Source organism: Bicyclus anynana, chromosome 22 (genome assembly GCF_947172395.1).
Source record: "Bicyclus anynana chromosome 22, ilBicAnyn1.1, whole genome shotgun sequence".
In the NCBI taxonomy this organism is placed as follows: Eukaryota; Metazoa; Arthropoda; class Insecta; order Lepidoptera; family Nymphalidae; genus Bicyclus; species Bicyclus anynana.
Window position 1 is genome coordinate 636,072 of NC_069104.1, and position 24,776 is coordinate 660,847.

The window sequence follows — 24,776 nt, forward strand, 5'->3', positions numbered from 1 at the left end:
CGTAAATACCTTGACAGCTAACTTATGTTCCTATTCCTAAGAGTTTGCTTGCATTTGTATTGTGGTTTGTATTTTTAATTTTGCTCATTAAAATGATGAATCCAAATGTGTATCGTTGGTGTGCGGTTCCTCAATGTACCAATACATCTAAAAAAACGCCGAAGAAGCTTTTTATTCAGGTTCCAAGGAAGGCAAATATTAGAAATGCATGGTTAACACTTGCAAGGCGAGATACATCAAATACAGGTCTTAAGTCTATCTTATATTTCTGCGAAGACCATTTTGATGTAAGTATTATTATCTAATATTTGTCCATGTCTTATAACTTTATATAAACTTGCTTATTTTCAATGATTATAACGTTAATGATTAAGAATATTGGTGTGAATAAACCTCATAAACAGTAAATTAATACAATGTACTGTTTAACCACACCATAAACATCTTTTGCAGTTACCAAATGATATGGAAAACTATATGAGGTACTGTGTGATGGGTGCAGCTGCACGAATACGTATGAAGCCAGGATGCATTCCTAACAAGTATGAGTGTCAAACAGATAAAAGAAAATGTACTTCCAACATTACAAAACGACCAGCTGTTAAAAAACAACGAATGATGCTAAAAAAAGAGTGTGAAAAGGATTTGACAGAGACTACATCTACAAAAGAGTTAGAAACCATTGAAACCAAACCAAACATTTCATCAGAAAGCTCAGGTATTTAACTACTTAATAGTTTTCTTTTTATTATGAAAAACAGATAAATTGGTTCATTTATCCTACTTCATTGGTCCAGTGGTTATCCTATGTGGCTTCGGAACACAAGATCTAATAAGAAATTCTGAGCTTTTCTGTCTGTGTATTATACTTTTCAACTGGCTGCCATTCTTGAAATATTGAAAATATAAATAACAAAACAAATTAAAATTGAAGGTAGAAAATGTATGTCATTTCAGAACTTATTTATTTTGAATTATGTATTGTTTGTTTATAAAATGTTTATTCAAATATAAAACTATTTGCAAATGTTCTAAGCTTATTAAACTTCATTTTTATTAATTTAAGAACAAGTTAATTATAATTATTATTAGCTGTAAAATGAATAGTGATTTATACCCTCATTATTAATTTGTTTGTTGGTAAACAGTTCACATGGAGTAGGGCTGTACTATAGCTCCAATTATTTGTGCTATTAAAGTACCATCATTTTTTTTACACCGACTAAATTTAAATGCACGAGATGCTGTGCTCCTACCATAGCAAAGTTCAAACCAAAGGCTGTTTTGGTGTTGTTCCCTAGTAATCTTTTCTTTATCTGTTATAATGTCATTATACAGAACTACATTTTGTAAAAAATTATCACATGGTTGTAATTTAACTTTTACTGTGTAATTTAATGTAAATTTGAGTAAGCTTAGTTAATTGAGACATTACTTACATGGAGGTTTTTAGATTTCGGAATTCTTCGGACATGTTATGTGCCTACAAAATCACCACAAAAAGTGATCCGAATTTAGCTACACCACACATGCACAATTTTGTGTTTAATTCCATTATATATTTATGTATATGCAGTTTTTACACTTCTTGAATACACAACTCGACATTGTATACAATATTTAGATATTATTTGTTTAAATAACTGTCATTGTTTACTGTGAAAATAAGACAATTAGTCGCTTTTGCTCGTCTCAGTTTTGACGCGCTAGTGACATCTTTGCATCAATAAGTCAACTCTTGGTAAATTTGAGCTATTCGCCTTGAAAAATCCTTATTCCATAGTTAGCTAAAGTTTATTTTTGTACTAGGTGCACAATATACACATATAATAATACACGGGATGGTTAGGAATTAGAATTACTGAAAATAAATAGAGTAATTATTTATCTATGTCATCTGCCTTCGATTTGTAGGGCGTAGGCTTAGATCCGGTCTGGGACATGCACCTCTAGCTTTTCAGTTATGTGCATTTTAAGAAATTAAATATCACGTGTCTCAAACGGTGAAGGACAAACATCGTGGGGAAACCTGCATACATAAGAATTTTCTAAAGTCTCTACGTATGTGAAGTCTGTCAATCCGCATTTGGCCAGCGTGGTGGACTAACCCCTCTCATTCTGAGAGGAGACTCGTGCTCAACAGTGAGCCGAATATGGGTTGTTAATGATGATGATAATGAATTATTTAGCAAAGCGAGATATTTACGATATTTACTGTAAGCTAAATCACCTTTACGAATTAGCGACGTCAGAGATTCTGATTGGCGCTTGGATTAAAATGGCTACGTGCTATGTTTTTTTTTATTTATATTTAGTCTCGTACGATCGATGACAGTCATCATGCCTATTATCTAAAACTAATTTTGAATAGTTTAGTAAAAATCCCTATGGAGACCAAGTTATCATTTTTTATCGAAATTTTTCAGAATTTTCTATCTTGAATCGATTTTTTCAAAATCTGATTTTTGTTAAACATTACGGATGAAATTACTATGATACTATTTTTATAATGTTTTATTTGTGTTGTAGCTTTCATTCAGACGAGTCGATTAAAAAAAATGTTCGAAACTGAAATGTACCATCATTTTAAAAACTTGTACATTTATCGAGGTTTGTAAATTGGTAAAAAAACTCGTGTCTAATCTTCGTAGTTACAAAGTTGCTGTTAAAAATGTGTGGGAGGTGCTGAATTTTCCATACAAGAAATCAATTTTAAAGTCTGTACAATATCTGCCTACTTCTCTAAATTCACTAATGTAGACGCAAGTTTTATACCAATTTACAAACCTCGATAAGTGTACAGATTTTCAAAATAATGTACCTATGTATGAAGTGTGTGTAGTGTGTTTTTCACAGGACATTTTTTATTTAATCGGGTCATCTTAATCAAATAAAAATAATTATTACACTCAAAGCTTCTTCTACTAAACAAATAAAACATTATTTATAAAAATAGTTATAATATTAATAAAAATAGCAGCTTACAGCATTGAAAAAACTGATACAAGATAAAAAAAATTATAAATCCGAAAAAAATATATAACTCGGTCACCCTAGGGATTTTTTCAAAACTATTCAAATTTGTTTTAGTAGGTGGTGTATTTACCATTTGCGTTTTATCCTTTAATTACGGGACACCCTGTACAAGTAGGCATAGGCAGGCTTACAACACCGACTACGGTTCGACGTAAAAAAATAAGCCTAACTTCTAAGTAATTGCACTTTCCTTAAGTAAGCTGGCGACCGACATTTTCTGAAGGAATTTAACTTTTTTAACACTCTTTTGTGATTTGCAGCAATTTTTTTTCGTTGCATTCGTTCAGGTTTGGGCCAAGGCTCGGTCAAATGTTTGCTACACTTTCAATGAATATAATTCTAAAAACGCAATGTCATATTTATTCAGATATTTAATTGTATTTCTGAAATACAATTGTATTTTACGTGTCGCTATAGAGCCAGGTCTCCCCTCCTCATTTGGAGAAGGGATATGGAGCTCAAACCCATTACGCTGCTCTAATGCGGCTTGGCGAGCGGTGACAACGTTTATCTCTAAAAGAATCTTTCAGAGAATATCCTGCTCTCCAAGGCTCGTGGTTATAACCCCTTTTTTATTTTTATTCTTTACAAGTTAGCCCTTGACTACAATCTCATCTGATGGTAATTGAAGATGGAAGCGGGCTAACTTGTTAGGAGTAGCTGGTAAGATGAAAATTCACACCATTTTCGGTTTCTACACTACATCGTACCGGAACGCTACTTGACGGTACGTCTTTGCCAGTGGGTAACTAGCCACGGGCAGGTTATACTATAGATACTTTTTATCACGCTACGATCAATAAGAGCAGTGAAGGGAAATGTAGGGAAAACGGGAGAAGTTACTCCATTTTTTAAGCTTCCGTCGCGTGGTACGGTAGGGGTAGGGTTGACTCATTCCCTGTATGGTAGGGTAGCAGGTAGGTATTATTATTATTATTATTATTATTATTATAACCATAAATATATATAATGTAAGTAAGCATAAAATTGTGCATGAGTGCGCTCAGTGCAGTAGTTAATTATGTTAATTTTCAAAATTCTTTTACCACTAGTCACGTTATTTGTGAGTGTTAGAGGCAAAAATTTTTAGAGATATGTTCTAGCGCGTCAAAACTGAGGCGAACAAAAGCGGCTAATTGTCTTAATTACATTGAGTCGCGTAGTAAACAACGAAAGTTATTTGTATAAATAATGCCTAAATATCGAGTATGTAATATGTCAATACCATGTCGAGTTGTGTGTAAAAAGATACAAGCTTATAACTATAATGGTATTAGACACAAAATTGTGCATGTGTGCGCTCAGTGGAGTAGCATTCGAATAAATTTTTGCTGATTTTGTACTTACGTACGTAATTGCACTTTTTGGTGATTTTGTAAGCACGTAACATGTCTATGGTATTAAATATCGTTGGTTGTAGGTTATATTTTATTGTAGTACTAGCTAACGCCGGCGACTTCGTCAACGTGGATTTTTATTTTTCGCTACTACTATCGCAGACTTTTTTTTAGAACTTTTAAAGGGAATAATTCTGCCATACATGAGTTTTGCGAAATTTTAACCGTTTGACGCACGCAGCGTAAGCTATCAATGGGAAATATCCCATATATAGCCTTCCTCGATAAATGGGCTATCTAACACTGAAAGATTGTTTTTTTAAATCAGACCAGTACGTTCTGAGATTAAATTTAATTTGTTCTGCGTTCAATGAAACAAACTCTTCAGCTTTATAATATTAGTTTAGATTCCCACGAGAACTGGAACTACGCGGGTGAAACTGCGGGGCGTCAGCTAGAGTATAAAAACGTAAAGAACCGTAGTGAATTGATTTGGCTCATAAAAACGATACAATCACTCGGGAGCTGTCATTGAAATAATTTCTCCGTGACATAATTATTTTATCTCATTATGTCTAGGTATACTGGCTACTTGTATCAATTGAATAGCAATGCGAATAGAAGTTTTCAAACGGCCTCAAATAAGAGTAACTTATGATTAGAGTGCAATTTAATTATCATTTTCCAATATTTAATACGCAAAAGCTGCGTTGGTAGAATGTTAAAATAAAGTCCTGCACCGCGGCTGTTTGTCTATTCGGCACCAACTTAAAAACTATTGAACGGAAAATCTTGCGGTTTTGAACAAGTGATTCTTGAGAATATAAGTAATACGTTTTTTTGTATTACCGTTAAATTGTAAAATACGATTAGCGAAATACCGTTAGATTATAATCTACCGTCATATTGTGAACTGAAAATACTGATTACAATTTAACGTGTTATTTTTCGGTAAGTATATTATAATTTATCAGAAGTGAAACCGTTAAATTGCAATCTTAAAACGTCAACTGTCCGAACTTGTCCCTGATTGGTCGGCCTTACAGCAGACCGTTCTGTGTTTATAGAGTTCGGAATGAAACACATAATATGTCAGTCAAATAAAATACTTCAAGAATTGCGATATCACATATTTATTATACCTAAAGAGTCACTCTTTACCTTAAATATATATAGAATAATACTTTTCACTACTCTTGCTCAAAAACATTGTCATATTACCACTCCACGGCGGGGCTAAACAAGCATATTAGCCTCTAGGGGCTAAAGTAATTTTGTTTTTTTAATTATTGTCTGTTACGAGTACTAGCCAAGTACTAGCCTACTTTATAACGAAGGAGGTTTTATTCGTAAATAGAATCATCTTATTAGATAAAGCCCTGATTGTTTGATAAAAATTAAAACTTGCAATTAGAATGAAATGCAGCGATCTTGTCTGTGGAATGCGTTAATTTTTTTTTTTTTTTGAGTTGCGAATAGAGCGAGATTTGAAGACATGGGACATCCTGTATGGTGTAATACCTTTGCCTTATTCTCATGTGAAAGAAAAATAAAATTAAAAAACGAGAATTTAAAAAACAATTGGCGTGAATAATACACACTTGATCTTTTAAGAAATTTATTGTAAATTTTTGACCGTAACTTACATATTGTTCAAAGTTAATTGTTATTGTTGTCTTCATCTAGTGAGAATGGTGATCCTAATTTGGAGATGGATAAAATTTTCAATCTGTTACCATCAAAGTCGAAACGCATTTACTTAAATACCTACCTAGGTAAAGTGGAGAAAACAACAACAAATGGATTCATTTACGAAAGGAGTTTTTTAAACTATTATCTCCCACGTTTACCTCACATAGTCATTATTCATCTTCACAGGAGTCGGAAATTATGTTGCCGGGTAAAAGCATCTCCCTTAATATCAAAAATTGTAGACTTTGTACATTTAATTTTCAATTAATATAAATCATTGAATATTGTACTAAACTATTTTATTTTCTTGCAATCGTAGTGAAAAGCAGAGTGTAACACGTGGGGCTAAACCCATTATAAACTCGGTTTCTATTTAGGCGGCCCTCGCCTTCGTCTCGGGCCCTAAAAATACCTCGTATATAATGGGTCTTTTTAGCCCCTTGTATAACAATCTACTATTTATACTACTTAGTATCTGGAACTTAACTCAACCGTCAAATCACACTGAAATTACATAGGCGAAAGTTTGTGTGTAAGTGTGTTTGTCCCTGCTTTGTGCTGCGGCTACCGAAACGATTTGGCTTAAATTTGGAATAAAAATAGATTTTACTCTAGATTAACACTAAAGCTACTTTTCATCCTGAAAAAGTACTTTATTATAATTATTTGTTTACATCGAGTCTAAACCGAATGATGCTCTAGTTTATGCAGACATTTTTAACAGAGTAAAATTTTGTGAAAATAATTTAACCTTGATAAGTTCTAAATTCCAGTTACCGGAATTTTGGTCAGTAATAACTAATAATATCGAATTAATACCATTTACAGTTGATCAATAGGCGACAATGTCGCAACTCGAAATATCGAAACGCATTTTAATTTAACAATAACAATTCATTTAATTTTTCTATTTAGTGCGAATAATTTATTATTAATAATGTATAGGTAATTTGATTTTAATCAGGATAATAAATGTATTGGATATATGCCACTAACCGCATGATGGATTGATACTCGAAGTATCTCTGAGTGATCGAATCAGATCTGACGAATAAAAAAATGCAGAAGAACCAAAGTTTTTATTTTTATTATTCTTTACAAGTTAGACCTTGACTACAATCTCACCTGATGGTAAGTGATGATGCAATCTAAGATGGAAACAGACTAACTTGTTAGAGGAGGATGAAAATCCATATCCCTTTCGGTTTCTACACGACCTCGTACGGAACGCTAAATCACTTGGCAGTACGTCTTTGTCGGTAGGGCGGTAACTAGCCACAGCCGAAGCCTCCCACCAGCCAGACCTCAATCTGCCCGGCCGAGGATCGAACCTCCGTCATTTACATTCACCGCGCATACCACTGCCCCACGAACTCGTTGAGTTACCGACATAGCTTAAAGAGTCACAAAGCTGAAGTGTCAGTATGGGCTTACCTCTTAGTACGAAGGGTTTATAGACGTTGGGGTCCCCAGTTGCTGGAATGGCGACCCTGCACTAAAGCGCAGTGTTGGTGCATGCACTAGGTGGCTTTGATATAGAGCGGGTTACAAGGAGTCGGTGCAGGCGGCTCAAGACTGTATTGTTAGCAACAATCAATCAATCAAATCATTTATTTCAAAGAACAAGATTTGAGTCACTTTTGAAACGTCAGGTAATGAGATAATGGCGATAATTAAAGTCCGAAAACTTAAAATATAGGTGTTTGTCGTGCATATACGTGTAACTGATTATTTCATCTTTTTAATCACAAACCGTTAGTATGGCGCATACCGATCGGTTAATAGCGTGGAAACAAACAATTCATTCCATAACTCTCAAGCGTTGTATGAGGTCAGAATTGTAATCCTAATCATTAAAGTTATTGAACTACTAGCGGACGCCGCGCGGTTTCACACGTATTTCCTGTTCCCGTAGGAATATGGGGATAATATATAGCCTACAGTCTTACTCGAGAAATGGGCTATCTAACACTGAAAGACGCGCGTTCAATCAAACAAACAAACTCTTCAGCTTTATAAAATTTGTATAGATTTTAATCTTTAATTAATCAATGTTTTTTTTTTTATATTCCTTTATTATACCTAAGGGTTTTTTACTATATCACTTGAGAGTCGCGATGTTGGCCGTACCTCGTCAGTTATTCAAATTCGCTGCTGAGCTCGAGTCTCCTCTTAGAATGAGAGAGCTAAGGCCAAATAGTGCACCACGCTGGCGCAATGCGGATTGGCCGACTTCACACACGCAGAAAATTGAGAAAATTCTTTGGTACGCAGGTTTCCTCACGATTTTCCTTCACAGTTTGAGCCACGTGATATTTAATTTCTTAAAATGCATGCGGGCCTGGGGACGTGTAAGTAAATAAATAAAATAAAATAAAAAAGCCATTTATTTCTTACAGAAGTACCTACTAGTTTACAAAGTTTGATTAAGTTGAGTTTAGTTTAGTTGTGTTAGTATCAAAAAGTAGATGATTATTATTTAGTAGTTAAGTTTTTTTTTAAGTAGTTTTAGTTAGGTACGTTAATATTATATTGCAACTATTCAGTAGGAACCCCTCTGCGGGTAAAGGCCTCCTCCAAATTGTGCTAGTTTTCTCTGGATTGCGTCTATTTGTATCCAGTTTGGACCCTTTGTGCGTTTTATTTCATCCTCCCATCTGTAGCAAGGTCTCCCTCTCTTTCTTTTGCCCACTGGCCCCCTCCACTCTGTCACTCTTTTTGTCCTTCTTAAATCTTGCAGACGAGCTATGTGTCCTGCCCACTTCCATTTTAATGCTAGAGCTGAGGACGTGTAGCGATGATTAAAAAACTCACGACTGATGCACCTAACTTCCCCGCACGCACAAATTCACACCCGCGCAATCTTTCTTCCCGTCGCCCGCATATCATGGGAGTGTCATTAATGAACATGCCAGACTATGTGGTTACTCGTCCGTACGATACTAATATCAGAAAATATGTTTCAGCGCATAGGTCAACTTATAGGCCGCGTATTATACAACTTATTTACATTTTCAGCACTATTATTATTATGTATTTAACTAAGTATATCAGTAGAAACATAACATTTTAATAATACCTTGTCGATATTACTTGACTCTGGAATATGTGTTAGTACGTCTGTATTAAGATTTATTGGAGTGTATCGGATATAACAATTGTAAACGTTTAAAATACTAGTTAGTACGAGTAGACACGTTTCTGCCGGAAATAAAGCTATTCACGGCAGTGTATGGAAGTGATATAGACTTTCTGTTTCTTATCATGATACTTACTTACGTAGGAAGGCTAGCTAAGGCGTTTGACTCACACAATCACGTCTATACTTAGAAGAAGAAGAATAAAGAAGATAGAAGATACTTATTCCATCTTGGGTAAAAGATAGCTACATTAAAGATGGTAAAAAACGGAAGCTGAAAGGGCATTATTACTACAATTTAAAAAATTGGGGATAGAAGCTTTCCCTGTTTAACACCTCTACTCACTTTATCTAGATTAGCAGCGGTGTTAGACAGGGAGATCTACTGTCCCTGAAATTATTCAATGCATAAAATACAAACAAAATACATGATATCATTATTATCAGCCTACTTTAACAGCCCAAGATCCAGGCGTACTTATAGGAACGGGGTTATGGAGATTAGACCACCATGCTGCTCCAATGTGGGTTGGCGGGCGGGTGATAACGTTAATTTCATTAACGATCTCTATGAGATGATAATGATGGTGACTTTGACCGACGGTAGGGGGGTATAATACCACATTACCACCAACTTCCCAACTTTGGACTGAAAATTTCATAGAAGAAAGAAAAACACAGTATCTCATATAGCTAACAACCAAACAATCAATTACAACCCAGAACCTCGTGATCCGAAACCAAAATAGGCTAACCACTGGATCGGAGAGACAATTATGATATCAAGAACGTGCAATATAAATGTCTAAAGGGAATCTCTAATCTTTTTTTTTTATTCTGTACAAGTTAGCCCTTGACTACAATCTCACCTGATGGTAACTGATGATGCAATGCCCCTTTCGGTTTCTACACGACATCGTACCGGAACGCTAAATCGCTTGTCGTTACGTCTTTGTCGTCTGTGTAGGGTCGTAACTAGCCACGGCCGAAGCCTCCCACCGGGCAGACCTGGACCAATTAAAAAAACTTCAATCAGCCCAGCCGGGGATCGAACCCAGGATCTCCATCTTGTAAGTACCGCGCAGTGGTACTGCCATACTGCATACCACTGCGCCACGGAGCCCGTCAAAATCTCTGAGAATAGATAACTGACAAAACTTCTAAGTTTATCTTGCAACAAAGTTGACCATAATTAATTGTCTTATGATTATGACTCGGTTACATGTTGCCGCAGCATTGTTGTGGTGCTTGTTTGAAAATTACGACAAATCTATCATTTTGTGATATAATTTTTGCATCACATTGCACCCTTTGTAAAACTTTACGGGGCTGGCGGCAGTGTAAGGAGCTGATTTTACCACATTGGAAAAGATTTAAATATGTTTTAAGCCATACATTTAATTTTCAGTGTCAGTTGTCGAATCAGACGGCTTACCTACAAATAAATTAGATGTTTATCTCAGTGTACGATTCATGACATGACCACTACATCAAGTGGTAGTGATTTTTCGTATTTGCGATCATCTAACATGGTTATTTCAAGACGTCATTTTACATCAAATGGCATTAGTTAAACTCAAAACTTCAAAATATAATAAACAGTGTCACCATTCCACGTAGGCATGATTTTTATAGTTATTAGGATAAGTTAACTTAAGTTTCTTATTGTATTCTTTCACAATTTGAAAAAAAAAGTTACTTGAACAATAGCTACTTAATTTAAAGAAAGTATTATTATGATGGACGAATAAACCCAAAAACTTAGCTGCTGAAAACTGCTGACGACGTTTGTGGACTGATTTATGTTTGACTAGAATGCTAACTAACTAAAGAAGCACATTTCTCAAAGAATACAAGGCTATTTTTAAAAATACAAATACTGGAAACAGGACTTAAATTGAACTTAATCGATAACGAATAATATTGAATAATGTAAATAACTAAAGTAAAGTATTAAATTAAGCCATAACTAAGTATAGACATCTAATTTGATGTGATTTGAACAACTTCTGGGGTTGCTTCGGATTCGGAATTAAACGTAAAGAATTTTGGTGGGGGTGGCGTCAAAAAATATTTTCATAAAATAACGCCTGCTTCTATTTAATTGAAATTGAGTGACAAAATCTACATTACCGCAAGCGAACGTAGCAAACAACATCTAGCAATTTGATAAAAGTTTTACAAAAACTGGCCCATCATCGCAAACGCGATCAACAGCTCGATACATTTATCTAACACTTTCAGCGTTGGCGGTCAAAGAACATTCTCTATAAATAGTAATGTTCGCGGTCTGTCGGTACATTGCCTCACAAGCAGAGCTAGGGGCGCATTCGACCCCACACCGAAAACGTACCATTAAATATTTGTGAAAGTACTGGAAGGTTAGATACCATACAAGTGTTAAAATATTAGTGAATAAATAAATTATCAAATTATTTTCCAATTAATAAATAAAAAAAAGTTTTAATTTTTTTTTATTTTGAGTGATAATTTTAATTAAAATTTTCGGTGTTTCAGTTCGATTGGGAAATATGAAGGCTTTTACTACAGTTTTATTGTGTGTTGGTGAGTGACATATTATATTTCGTGTTTTAATCAAAGATTTTTATAATATTAGATATGTCACTAACACGTCGAAACTAAGGCGCACAAAGGTGGCTAATTGTCTTAATTTAGTCTCATAGTAATCAACGAAAGTTATTTTGACAAATAATATCCTAATTTTGTCCACAATGTCAAGGAGTTAGGAAGTGTAAAAACTATATTATATACATAAATATATAATATAAGTAAAGATAAAATTGTGAATTTGTGCGCTGGTTTTAATATTAATGCTAATTATTAATTTTAATATTAGGTACCTAACAAAAATTAATCGTATTAACAATTAAAGCAAACACAAAAAAACTTTTTTTCTAGTCAAGTTTACCTATTTAATTATGTTAAACTAATTTATTTTATTTCATTTTATTTGGGTAATTTAAAAGTTTTTCATAATATTTTTTTAACAATCGATTAATTACACAAATAGATACTGTTTCTTTAAAATTAATTAATAAATTACTTAGGCAAAGAAAGTTAACAATGTAAAATTTCAATAAAACTTAAAGAAAATTTAAAATAAAATAATTATTGATTTAATTCCTGGCGGTGACGCAATTAATTAATGCTAATAAAATTAATCATAAATCAAAAAAAGTTGTTAATTTATGAGCTATATTTGTTAACACGTTAAATGGTTTCCGGAAAATAGTTCAACTGAAAAGAAACCGGAAAGAAAATGTTGATCGAAGTTTTTCACACACCGCTATTATTAACTTATTAGTGTTTTCTTACAATTAAATACAAATGGTTTTTTAGTTGTTCATAACAAATTAAATTTTATACTCTCATTTATTTCAATGACAAATTCAATTTAAAAATACTATTATAAATTGTGTGCTTAATTATATACAAGTCATTTTATTATTACTTGTTTTATTTGTGCCTAAATGCGTATGCTATGGCTCACAACAACATCCTAACACATCAATAACGCGTGGTGTAATATTGTGTTGTTTATTAGCGGCAAAAACTTATTCTATATCCATAGTTAATTACTTTCTCCTGAAACCGGAGCTCGTGTAATATGACTATAATCCATAACCGCAATGTGTGGTCATGAACTTATGGTTCATTGATTACCGTCATTGTTCCTCACAACAGTTTCTATTGTATCTGCAGAGATACATAAAGTTCCAGTATATTTTCATATTTAAAACGAATAAGGAGAAATTTCTAGAGCATAGTAGTTTATAATTTATAGTTTTTATTTTGTTTTGTATTAAAATAAATCTTTACTAACGTTCATCATCATCATCATCTCATCCGATGGACGTCTACTGTAGGACCACCTGCATCCAGCGAATCCCTGCGACTCGCTTGATGTCGTCAGTCCACTTGGTAGGGGGTCGACCAACACTGCGCTTTCTAGTGCGGGGTCGCTATTCCTGCACCTTGGGACTCCAACGTCCATCCATGCTAACATTATTTAATTCTAATCTTTAAAGTTTAGTAACGTAATTATTAAAATTAACGTTTTATTTATATTTATTATAAATATAAATTGTTGTCCAGGGATGTATTTCCGGTAAAACAAGGTAATGTTCTATGAATTTTCATTTAAGCTGTCAAATAGACAGCGGGACAGGTGCACGTCGCACCCGGTGTAATGTCAGACGAATTCTGAATTGTTCTAAGATACATTTTTCCGTCGATCATCGAATTTCAGTGGGCACCCTATTACATACAAGTTTGGATCACCAGATACGATTCCTAGGTCAAAATCACTTGACGTCTTGTTTCAAAACAATCTAGCGACGTTAGCGGGATCGTGACGCCCGCAGCGAGCCATCCATGCCTCGTCTCGGACTGTCCAGCGTCACGTTGCCGTCCCATCAGCGTCACGACGCCGTCCCGTCAGCGTCACGACGCCGTCCCGTCAGCGTCGCGTCGCCGTCTCACCCCGTCCGATCAGTCCAAACCTGAAAATATGTTATACCCTAATGTAACAGTACTGTAACTATTTTAAATGGTATTATCATAAACATGATTTTATCACCAAATTAGATTATCATGAATGTGTAATATCACGCAAACATTATGCCGATACAGATATGTAACACAAATCATACATGTCGATTAAAAGGGGATGTTATATAACACGAATATTACAGCTAGGAAGTTAATAAGCTATTTACTTCCGAGTTAGACCGATTTATTGGATTCTGCATTAGTATTAAATAACAAAGTCGGATCATTGGTTCGTACGGTGCGTTTAATTGATCAATTAATTATTATTACGCGTGTGTTGTTTTTATTATGTTAGTAGTTGGGTTTTTTTTGTTCTTTACGAATAAGTAATATTGTTTGGAGCGATTACCTAACGTTTGTTATTGTAAAAGCCGCTACGATATTATAGATGTAAAATAATTAGGTATATCTAAATATTTTTAGTAATTAAAAAACACAATATACACTTACTTGTTCATAGATTAAAAAAGGTAGAGAAATCTTTTACCTGCTAGAACAATCTCATAAAAAAATATTTCAATTAATTTTTATTGTATCTGACGGATAGGAAATTCACGATTTTGCGAGATTTGTTATCTATAGCTAAAGATTAAAGGAAAATAATTGCAAAAAATCAAAATATGTAAACATCTACATAAGTGGGTAGGTATACATGTGTGAATAAAATCAAAACAAGCGAATAATCTTAAATTTTGTAATACCACAGAATACATATAGTTGAAGATACCTAATACTCGTTTTACTTAGATGAGAAGAGAAGGGTTTTATCGCTATCTATATGTTCTGTGGTATAGTTAATTAAGTGATATCATAAACCCACTATAGCGAACTCTAGATGGAGACCTTATAATGTGGGTATTTCTATACGGAAAACTACCAAAATAATATGCATTACCATTATCAAACATTGCCAAAGCTTGTTTGAACAAAACTATAATTTTTTATTAGTTAATTTTTTTTACTTAATTAATTATTTTTTTTGACAGGGACGCTGTCTCTCGCATCGTCAGCGCCCGCCGGCCACAAGCACTCGCCACAGAGAGCAGAATACAATTACGAATACGACAATAAAGCTGCCGCGCCGCGAGAGCAGCAAGAGTCTGCCAGTCACTACGACGCTTACATCCAAGATGTCCAGACCGCTGCCAGTGGTGGCAACACGGCTAAGAAAGGCTACAGTCAGGGCAGTGGGTTGCGGACGATAGCTGTGGGGTCAGCTAACCAAGCGAAGACAGCGTTAGGTAATCATCATCATCATTAACAGCCGATAAACGTCCACTGCTGGACATAGGCCTCGAGTCTCGAGCCGCCAGCAATCACCGGCTCTTTGCAACCCGCTTAATGTCTTTAGTCAAGCTATTGGGGGATGAACTAACACTAAGCTTCCCGATGCGGTGTCGCCATTCCAGCCCCTTAGGACCGTCCCCTTAGGACCCAACGTCCATCGGCTCTTTGAGTCTCTGCCCATTGCCACTTTCAGCATTGCAACTCGCTGAGCTATATCAGTGAGTAGCAGAGAAACTCCAAGCATAGCTCGCTCCATCGCCCGCTGAATGACTTTGAGGCTTCGTATGAGGCTCACAGTTAGCGACTAAGTCCCGGATCCGTAAGTCATCCCAACAAAGGTAAAGTATTCCGAACATTATTATTTTCAGCCTATTTATAATGTTAACCTAACGACTTCTACGGGGAGATAATTATGCTCAAAAGGTCAAAATTTCTCACGTCTCATGTCATGCTGTGACATGTCTTGGTCACGAGGGTGTCAATATTGAACCCGAAAATCTCATAGATTTGAATGTTTTTCTGCCAAAATCAAGACCTTAGTCTCGAGATGACATTAGAGACTTGGGGGGGTCTTTTCGACCCCCACTTCCACCATATTGTAGATTTTATTGTTATCATGTATAATATTTAAGATTTTTTAGCGTTTTCAAGAAAGGATGAAAGAAAATATCTTATTTTTAGCAGGCTCAGAAATGGATTACAAAAATAAGAAAACCAATGTCAAACAAAGATTATGAACTAAAATAAGACTCTAGAATGGCAGAGAATCCCCTTGAGTAGATTCACGCACTTGTGAACGTTGTGTGTAGGGTTTAGGGATCCCTTGACAGTTAACTAACACTCCCCTTTTCCATTCAAGTCACTCTCCCCGCCTATCCCAATTAACCCATAAATAATTACACAACAAGAAATGTGGACGGCTCGAACGCCACGAGCGTACTGAAGGCGACCGTACGACGAGCGCCTTGTCTCGCAAGTCGTTTCCGCCAACTCTTTACGGAAACAAGTCGCGCCAACTAGCGTCGGCACGAGCCTACATGAGATCGAGCGATGTCATATCCATCTATAGATCAGACTACTACTTCCTACATTATATTATTTCTTGTGTATGTACTGTGTGTGTAGCTCTTACTAATTTGTTTATTATTGCTGACAGGAAACCAACAGGCAGCAGCATACCAAGCAGCGTACGTCGCCAAGAATACATTAGCCCAATCCGCTGCTCAATCCAGTGCGACCGCCCAGGCAGCGTTGGCGGGCAAGCAGGTTATCCTGTCAGGATTGGAGCAGCAAGTCAGAGACGCTAAAGTTGGTCTACAAGGCGAAGAGATGCAGTTGCAGCAAGCCAAGAGGGCAGCACAGGCGGCGGCGCAGGCAGCACAACAGGCGATGCACCAGGTGCGTTGATATTCATTAACATTTAGTTGCCTCGACTGGTGACAGAAGCGCTGCCTTATTCTTAACGCAAAGGATCTGCTTGGTTGTCTGACAGGGAAATGCGGTCAGTATTCTTACCACCATTCCACGTGGGCATGATTTGTTGATTAAGATAAAAATTCGAAATTCATTTATTTCAAATAGGCTTACTTTACAAGCTCTTTCGTCTCTCTCTCAAACGTCAGGTGATAATATTAAACGTAAGATCATTATCTTAAGGTAATAATCATTCGAAAACTTAAAATTTAAAAGGTTCCAAATTCGCCTAAAGATAGCTTAAGTTTCCTATTGGATTGTAATCTAACTATGATTTTTAAAAACGTTACTAATGTTATGTTTGAAAACTAGTTTGTGGGGTTGCGTGTATCTGAATAACAAAACAGAACTGTTTTAGGATCACTCGTGTTTCCGTCCGCCGTAGTATTTTTTTTAAATATACTGGACCGATTGAGTTAAAATTTGGTACAACGTACCAATTCCTGTGACCCAAACGCAGAGGTATGACGTCAATAGACGAAAAAATATGAGGCCCTTTAGGGGGCCAAGATGGAAAATTTAAAAAAGCGGACTGTATCGTGTGCTTATTTTGTGAGGGCTTGTGTAATTTTGAAAGAAAAAAATGTAAAATATATATTTTGATACCATTCTAGGTAGTTTCTCGGTAGTAGTGAAATATAAACATTGATTCTTTATCTCCTCTTGCGTAAAACTAGAGTCAATAAAAACGAGAAAAAGTCGATAACACCTAAGATCTATTTACGTAATTTGCGTTCTAATTTCGCTATTGATCCGATTTGCTTCTGAAACACAACTTTCATACAATAAAGTCAGCTGTGACGTAAAAATCACTAAGGAAATGTTATTGTAACGAAATCTAAGATGTGCTATTGTGTATCTATTGATAAAGACTAGTAGAACTTTTAGTTAAGTAAGTTGATAGGTGATATTTTGTATTGTTGGTCTCTTGTTAGGGTTCCGTAGGCAGTCGGAACCCCTGTAGTTTCGGTATGTCCATCTGTTCGTCCGCGGTTTAGATCAGAGATCATTTGAACTAGAACACCGACAAAGTCATAAAATAAAATCTAGGAAAATATTTGCTTTTAGGGTAGGTTTCTCCCCTATATGTACAGTGGGGATGATTTTTTACTCTTTTAAGTCATTTGATATCATATTTATAATATAATCCATATAAGATTTTAAAATAATTTTCTTTTATTTAATCTGTTAAAAACAAATTGTTATAGGTAGGTTATTTTTTAATTCTCCAATAATGAACAATTTTTTCATTTAGTATTCAACAATGGAGATTTCCAGGTTAAGTGTGACCTACCTCCTTTTTGTTTGAGTCAAGTGCCCCTATGCCAGTTAAACGGTTTTTAGACCTGTTGTCTGTTTCTTAAAGTTTTTTAAGCGAATTTATCTCAGCTAATAAAAAAAGAATCACCACCACTCTATGTTGGCATTGGTGACGTACTACAAGGAACGTAAGGAACCCCACAAGGCGCGTGGCCCGACACGCACTTTGCCTGTGGCTTACTTTTATTTAATTTCCCCTGTTACAGTGATTGTATGTTTTTCAGTCTCTTTCATTGAAATAAATTTAAATTTTAGAGTGAAATTTTACAAAATCGGTACTAAGTAGTTAACAAAACATCGATCTATCTTTAATCCAAAGAGGGTGTGGATTTTCATCCTACGCCTAACAAGTTAGCCCGCTTCAATCTTAGATTGCATCATCACTAACTTGTAAAGAATAAAAAATGAAAAAATCTAAGGATCGAATCAATTTTTAATTGTAGTTATCTTATTAGTTTATAGTAATTTACGTTTATAGTTTATAGTAAAACATTTACGGAAACAGAAATAGAGCTTGTTTTCTTTTCAATTATCTCGGTACCTATTTAATTTAAATAAAGAATGGAATGTTATAAAATTGATATTTAATAACAAAAGTTCTATCTATCGTCAATTATTAACAAAATTTCGATTTATCTCATCAATCTTGGTTTGTAGATATCTTAATAACTCATGACTTTACAGTATTTATCGAATACAGAAATGGAGCTATCTTTTTCACAATGCTCATTGCAGAAGAGGAAAGAATTACTTTTACAGCTGTAAGCTAAAAACGCACTCCAAATATATGGAGTGCGTTTTTAGATGATTATATAAAACGGAGTACTTACTTAATAATAATTTTAATAACTAGATGAATTTCTCGTTCGAATTGAAATAACAAAAGATAATTTCTTGCGATCGATTGCTGGTAAACATTTCGACACTCTCAGGTATTCTGTGTACCAGATGACAAAAAAGTTTAATGTAATTTTACGAAATTGTATTTGATTGCAAACTAAATGACCCAGGCGTGGCTAAAAGCGTGGTGAAATAAACTATGTCAACAATAAATACTGAATAAATTGGTTTCATATTGTTCTGTTTAACTATAGCGTAAATGACAAACTCGCATTGTCATTTTTATCAACAACGCAATTGTTAAAAGCTTGCGGTTTCGCCCGCGTTCCCGTAGGAATACGGAGATAATATATAGCCTATGATATTCGATGATAATGTAGCTTCCAATTCTTAAAACTATTATGATGAGTTCGCTTCAAACTATTATGATGGGCAAGATTGCAGGCAAAAGAGAAGTAGGAAAAAGGAAGAAGTCCTGGCTACGTAACATAATATGGGAGTGGACTGGCATAAAGACAGTCGAAAATTTTTTCCGCCTAGCCTTGGACAAGGAAAAGTGTAGAAAGCTGACCGTCGACCTTCAGTAATGAAGAGGCACTCGAAGAAGAAGAATTCGTGAAAGTATTTTTAAAATCTCTCCAGTAGTTTCGGAGCCTGTTCGTTGTGAATAAACAAACCTTTAGATAATATTAGTGCAGAAGATAACAATGTCATTTCAAAAAGCGTTAGTGAATCCAGTCCTGCATTAGCAAAGCTATTTAAGCAATTGCTTAGGAGCTAGGGCATCCTATTTAGGAAAGCACCAGGAATGACCGAGAAGAGAACGATTACACGGAAACTAAAGCAATTTCAAAATAATGTTAAAACGGAATGCAATGCAATTTTAAATTGACGTTGACGTTTGGGTCTGTCTGATATGACTGAAGGGTAAGGGGGCCCACAAGGGAAGATTGCTTAGGACATCAAGTTATCTTAATCCGGTACTGGATAATTCTTGCAACAAACAGCACATAATATGAAAACCTTAACACTATGTCGATGTAGATATAGATGTCTTCGCCGTCTGTCCTTCCTTCCGTCCGCCTTCCAAATCTAATACCGTTAAGTTTTCAAGTAGGTATTTTATTTTTACAAAGAGGTATCTAATCTGTAGTGCCTGCTTCTTCCTCGTTGGGCCGATGGTCATGCTTTAGGTCACATGGTTCTGGGAGCGAACCTATGGTCAGGCTATGAAATATCGAGTTTTTGATGTTCCGTGAAATTCTAAATAGGAGCACGTATTAGGGAAGTTGGAGGTACGACACCCTAGGAAAACATGTTAAGTTGGTGGTCCCAGTTATTATCATGATTATCTGAAAGAGATCTTTTTGACACTTCGTCCATAGAATTATCTTTTATTAGTCCACAGATGTCTTCGGTTGGAGTTTCCGGTGAAACAACAGATACTTATGCTATAAGTTCGCAAACGTACTACAGCGAATGTGTTCCTGTGAATTATTGCTCTATATTAGTTAACGTTACTCCCCTTACGCGTCTTCTTATTTCGCTAGCTCTTTTACATAAAAACATCTACGTAGATCTTTTACTCATAATTATATATGACCGAGGGAAAGATGACAAACCTTATGGTAAATGGAAAAGCCATTGCCCATAAATACAGTTACATTTCGCATGGTTATAGCCTCTTGTACTTGTAATTGCATTCTTCAAAAATGGAATAAAGCAATGATGCTTGACGGAAATAGGTAAACGCATCTGCATTTTTTTTTAATATTTACATTTATTTCTAATGAATGTTTGTTGTTCAATTTATGAGATAACCTCAGCTCGTCAAGTCACGCCCCAATAAACGAGTTGACACAGAATCGACAGACAGTTTAATTATGCACTACAATGCTTCGTGTTTACTTGTTTCTTTTTAGTCTACTTTTGATTTCTATCACCTTTAAATGAGGATAAGGTTACGAATAAAAGACACGTTTTCGACTTTTTTTAAACACTTGTACCTCTTTCAAGACTTCGAGTTATAGCCAATTGAAATGGTTATGTTTTGTTGGGCTATAAACGCACTTGGAAACCTTTTAATTCGATACGCACGAGCGTTTCTTTTTATTTTAGGCTTGTGGAAACAGAATGCTTTTTTTAAGCTGAGTTTTTTTGTGAGCTTATTAGAAGTTTAGTCACGGCGCGGGAGGTAGACACGCTTTGTGCCTACTTTTTAATCTTTTTATTTTAATCCGGTTGCCGAGATATTTTGTTTTTACGTACTTACCTATTTATGAACTTGGACTACTTTTATTGTTTCTGAAACACAGTTTCTTTTCTTTAAAATTATAGCGATTTCGCTATCATGTTTTAAAATTTCAGTGTAGGTTTGTTCAATTATTTCATTGATATCAAAAGGAAGACATACTATTTTAGACGTTCAATTGCTAAAAATATCTATTGTCCAACTACCTTAGGTATAGGCAGCATGTATCATATTTTGCTTGATAAATAGTTAACAATGTACAGTGCATTCTTTAGATTTAGACCGATTTAAAGCAATCATATCAATTGTGGCGGAAAAAATAAGCATGAATTTAGTCAAATTACTTGAAGATTTTGTATTAGATAGAATGTTGAGTAAAAGTGATTGGAAAATTATTAATTATACCTATTGCTCTACAGGTGAACGTAATCCAAGCAGCTTTGAACGCGGCGCAAGCGACATCAGAAAACGCAAACGAGGCAGCGTCACAAGCCGCTGGTGAACTCGGTGCTCAGACCGCTATGGTGGGAGCCGCCAGACAACGGTTGCAGACCCTGCAGGAGCAACTCAAGGGTGTCAGGATCGACTTCGAAGCCACTCAGGCTGCTGCAAGAAAGGCTCAGGTAAGTTACACGCATGAGACACCTAATCACAGACAGAAACCAAACATTTAATATGAATAATTAAGTCTAGGAGAGAATAAGCAGAACGTTTTAAAGATATTTGGAGAATTTCCAGATAGGTTCATAGATGTAGGTTCATTACAAAGTGCTAAGGATACATATATCAATGATGTGCAAGACAATGGTATTGATGATGATATTTAGGAATGGAACTACTGTTTTTTTTCGAGAATGGTAAAATTTGATTTGATTATTAATTGATATCGTTTCATGGGCAGGAAACATGCAACGGCCAGATGTACATTTTAGAAGATGTCACAATTTCGATGTACTTCTAACTCCTGAAAACTCAGACGTTATTTTGCATATATTTAAAAAATAAAGATTGTAATTAATCGTTTTCTTCTTTTCTTTCCACTATTTTTACAATACGAGATAGCGTCTGTCTGCCTTTTCATATACGAGAGTAAAAAGAGCATCCAGTATTCTTTCTATTGTATTGTTCTTATTTCACTTTAATTCTGTATTTATTCTAATTTTCAAGTAAATGCACCAATTAAACATTCCCCTAACTTAAGGAAATGTCTATAAACTGAAAGTGCAGGTATATTTTTCTTAAACGACCATTATAACCAAATAATCCAATTTTTTTTCTACCACCAGGCTGCGGCTCAACAAGCTCAAGCCAACGCAGCTGAGGCAGCGGCGAAGGCAGCAGCTGCTGGTCTGGCAGCAGGCCAACAGAACAAGGACGCCTCCCACGAAGGTAGTAACAGCTACGAGGACTACAAACAGGCCCCCGAACAGAACAGCCAAGAATACTACCAAACGGATTTCCAAAACTAGTAACTTAAATTAGACATGAAGTATTCGAAGATTTTCATGTCATTGGTTCTGAATTGAAAGCTGTTATGAGTCATAATGATGATGGTGACTTGTAACCAGCGTTGCATTTTGATATTTCACGTACATTCATTTCCTTTTTTTATATTTTCACTGCTATTAAAATCCTGCAATTAGTTTGGTATTTTAAAGAACCAGTGACATGAAAATGTTAGAATGTACTTCCAAAGTGATTTTTGTAGTTATTGGAATAGGAGTACAATTTTTTTTTGTTTAAATTAACTTTTGGTTTAACTAACTGTTATAGCCAATTGAAAACGTGCTTTTGTTATCAAGTGTCATCAATTAGAGCAGTTATTTTCTGTTCCAATAGCTGCAACATTTGTAAATATACAGTTTAAAGTTAGGTGATTTATGCCTTAGGGTAACATTTGTGATATTTTTTTTACATCTTTCTTACTTTCTTACCTTAAATGCAATATTTATTGAGGCTATAATTTTTGTATACTTTCAGTATTGTATTTTTTTTTGTATAAAACTTTAACACGAAACTGAAAAGTATCAGTTTTATAACATTCCTAACTAACAACTTTAGCGAATAAGTGCGATGTCTCAAATTTAAGTTATATTGGAAAGTTTATTTTATTTAATAAACAGATTTTTTTGTTAACTCTCGTCATTTTAATTTGACTATTGAATTTGACTTGTACTTTGACTTGTTGACTTTTTACTTCGGACTTTTTGACTTCGGATGATCTGACATCTCACTTATTGTTTCGACTGTTATTGACTTGCCTATTAACCTTTTATTCTATTTCTTTATTTTTTTTTCATTTGTTATCAAAGTGATAGTTAGCTAGATTTAAGATTCAGGTAAGTGTAAGTGTGGTAAGATTTTTTTTACATAGCGACTGCAGTAACTGATTAAATATTTGCGTAAGTAAGTAAGTTGATTTGTAAGGTGTTTAAAAGACCAAATAAATTACAAAGAAAATTAATAATCTTAAGAAAAGTACTAAAATCACTAAAATGTGGGCTAAGGACCTCAAGTTTTACCTGCGCAGATTTAACTTTACTGTCTTTTCAGTTAAAACGCCCGCGTGTAAACAAAACTGTAGTTTGAACTGGCCAGTTAAAACTACAGGTTTGTAGCCCGGCATTACTGTAGAGTGTAGGCAAAAGACTTGTTTTCTATACTCGTACTCATACTTAGATTAAATACCTACAGAGTGAATAGCTGAAAAAAACTTCAAGGGACACCCGGATGGAACGAAGTTGTTATTATTTTTTATTATTTATTATGTACAAAAAAACCTCTACATACTCAACAAAAATAATCGTCGTGACACCACGCTGTTCAAAGCGAAATAGAAAGACGAAACGAAATTAAATGGCTTGCTTTCTTTAAGAGAGATAGAGAGAGAGAGATATATAGACAGAGAAACGCGCGCACGCCGCTCGTCTTACAACTATAGCAAAAAATGGCGTTACAACTTTTGGTCTTAATTTTTTAGGGGGATAAGGAACTTTGTTCCAAAATAAAAGATTTATCAAAACTTCTGTGTGGATTTTCATTTAGTAACAAAATAAAAAGAAGTTCTAGCAGTGGGGGAGATCTAGTTCGAAGTGTAAACAAATCGCATGGTATTATAAATGAGTAAGATGTTAATATTATTGTTATAAACGTGGATGCAAAGCATTGCGATTATTATAAACGTAACTTTCCTTAAATTCTCTTTGCAGACATCAAAGAAGAAGAAGTTGTGATCGTTGAAGAAGAAGAACACGAGGAAGAAGAGGAAGACGATTGCGAGGAATAAACGACGCCGCTTAGCCAGTACAATGCCATTACTATTAGTGTATTCGAATATTTTTAATTTAATAAAAATAAAATGAAAAATGTGCATTTGAGCGGTTGAGTTTCTGGCACATTTGACATTTTCGAAATTTAAACAATGAAACGATTGATTGAACGCTGAATGATGAATGAATGAGACTGCTAAAGTACAGATAATAAAAGATGTAATCCAAAGTACAATTTAATATCCGGATAGTTTAAAAAAATTTTTTAATGGTTACTTTTTTATCAAATATTAATAAATACAGAGGCAAAGACTTCTATGGTGTGTAAATAGTAGTCTTTGAGTTCAATATAATATTACTTATAATAAAAAAATATAAAACATTCAAGATTTCGAAATTCGCAATTCAAATACGAACGATAAGCAGTAGAAAGACTCTTCTTTCTAAAACTGTAATGATATAAAGTAGTGTTCTTCTTTCTAAAACTAAAATTATTACTATTTATTACTTATGCCTCTTGCCTTTTTCCTTACCTGCTTCTATGTTTCCGACTACGTACT

At 34.8% G+C, this 24,776-nt stretch overlaps 1 protein-coding gene across 3 annotated transcripts; it reads left to right on the forward strand.

Annotated features, from left to right (window-relative positions):
- On the forward strand, nt 1-24,317 carry LOC112043829 (tol-Pal system protein TolA). 3 transcript variants are annotated; one of them, XM_052888512.1, is made up of 7 exons: nt 1-287; nt 454-718; nt 14,763-15,017; nt 16,220-16,461; nt 21,367-21,570; nt 22,234-22,336; nt 24,157-24,317. In XM_052888512.1, the coding sequence occupies exons 1-7, from the start codon at nt 93-95 to the stop codon at nt 24,231-24,233; spliced, it is 1,341 nt and encodes a 446-aa protein (XP_052744472.1). In that variant the 5' UTR covers nt 1-92; the 3' UTR covers nt 24,234-24,317. The 3 variants fall into 3 exon arrangements, with proteins under 3 accessions (XP_052744472.1, XP_023935213.1, XP_052744473.1); XM_024079445.2 differs by lacking the exon at nt 24,157-24,317 and having other exon boundaries at nt 22,234-22,938; XM_052888513.1 differs by lacking the exons at nt 1-287; nt 454-718; nt 24,157-24,317 and adding exons at nt 11,479-11,585; nt 11,722-11,769 and having other exon boundaries at nt 22,234-22,938.
- Nucleotides 24,318-24,776: the final 459 nt, after the last annotated feature.

Excerpts from the sequence above, each read along its gene's own strand:
- LOC112043829 (XM_024079445.2), top strand. The coding sequence starts at position 93 with ATGATGAATCCAAATGTGTATCGTTGGTGTGCGGTTCCTCAATGTACC. Across the intron at positions 719-14,762 it reads CATTTCATCAGAAAGCTCAG|GGACGCTGTCTCTCGCATCG; the intron begins GTATTTAACTAC and ends TTTTTTTGACAG. Across the intron at positions 15,018-16,219 it reads CCAAGCGAAGACAGCGTTAG|GAAACCAACAGGCAGCAGCA; the intron begins GTAATCATCATC and ends TATTGCTGACAG.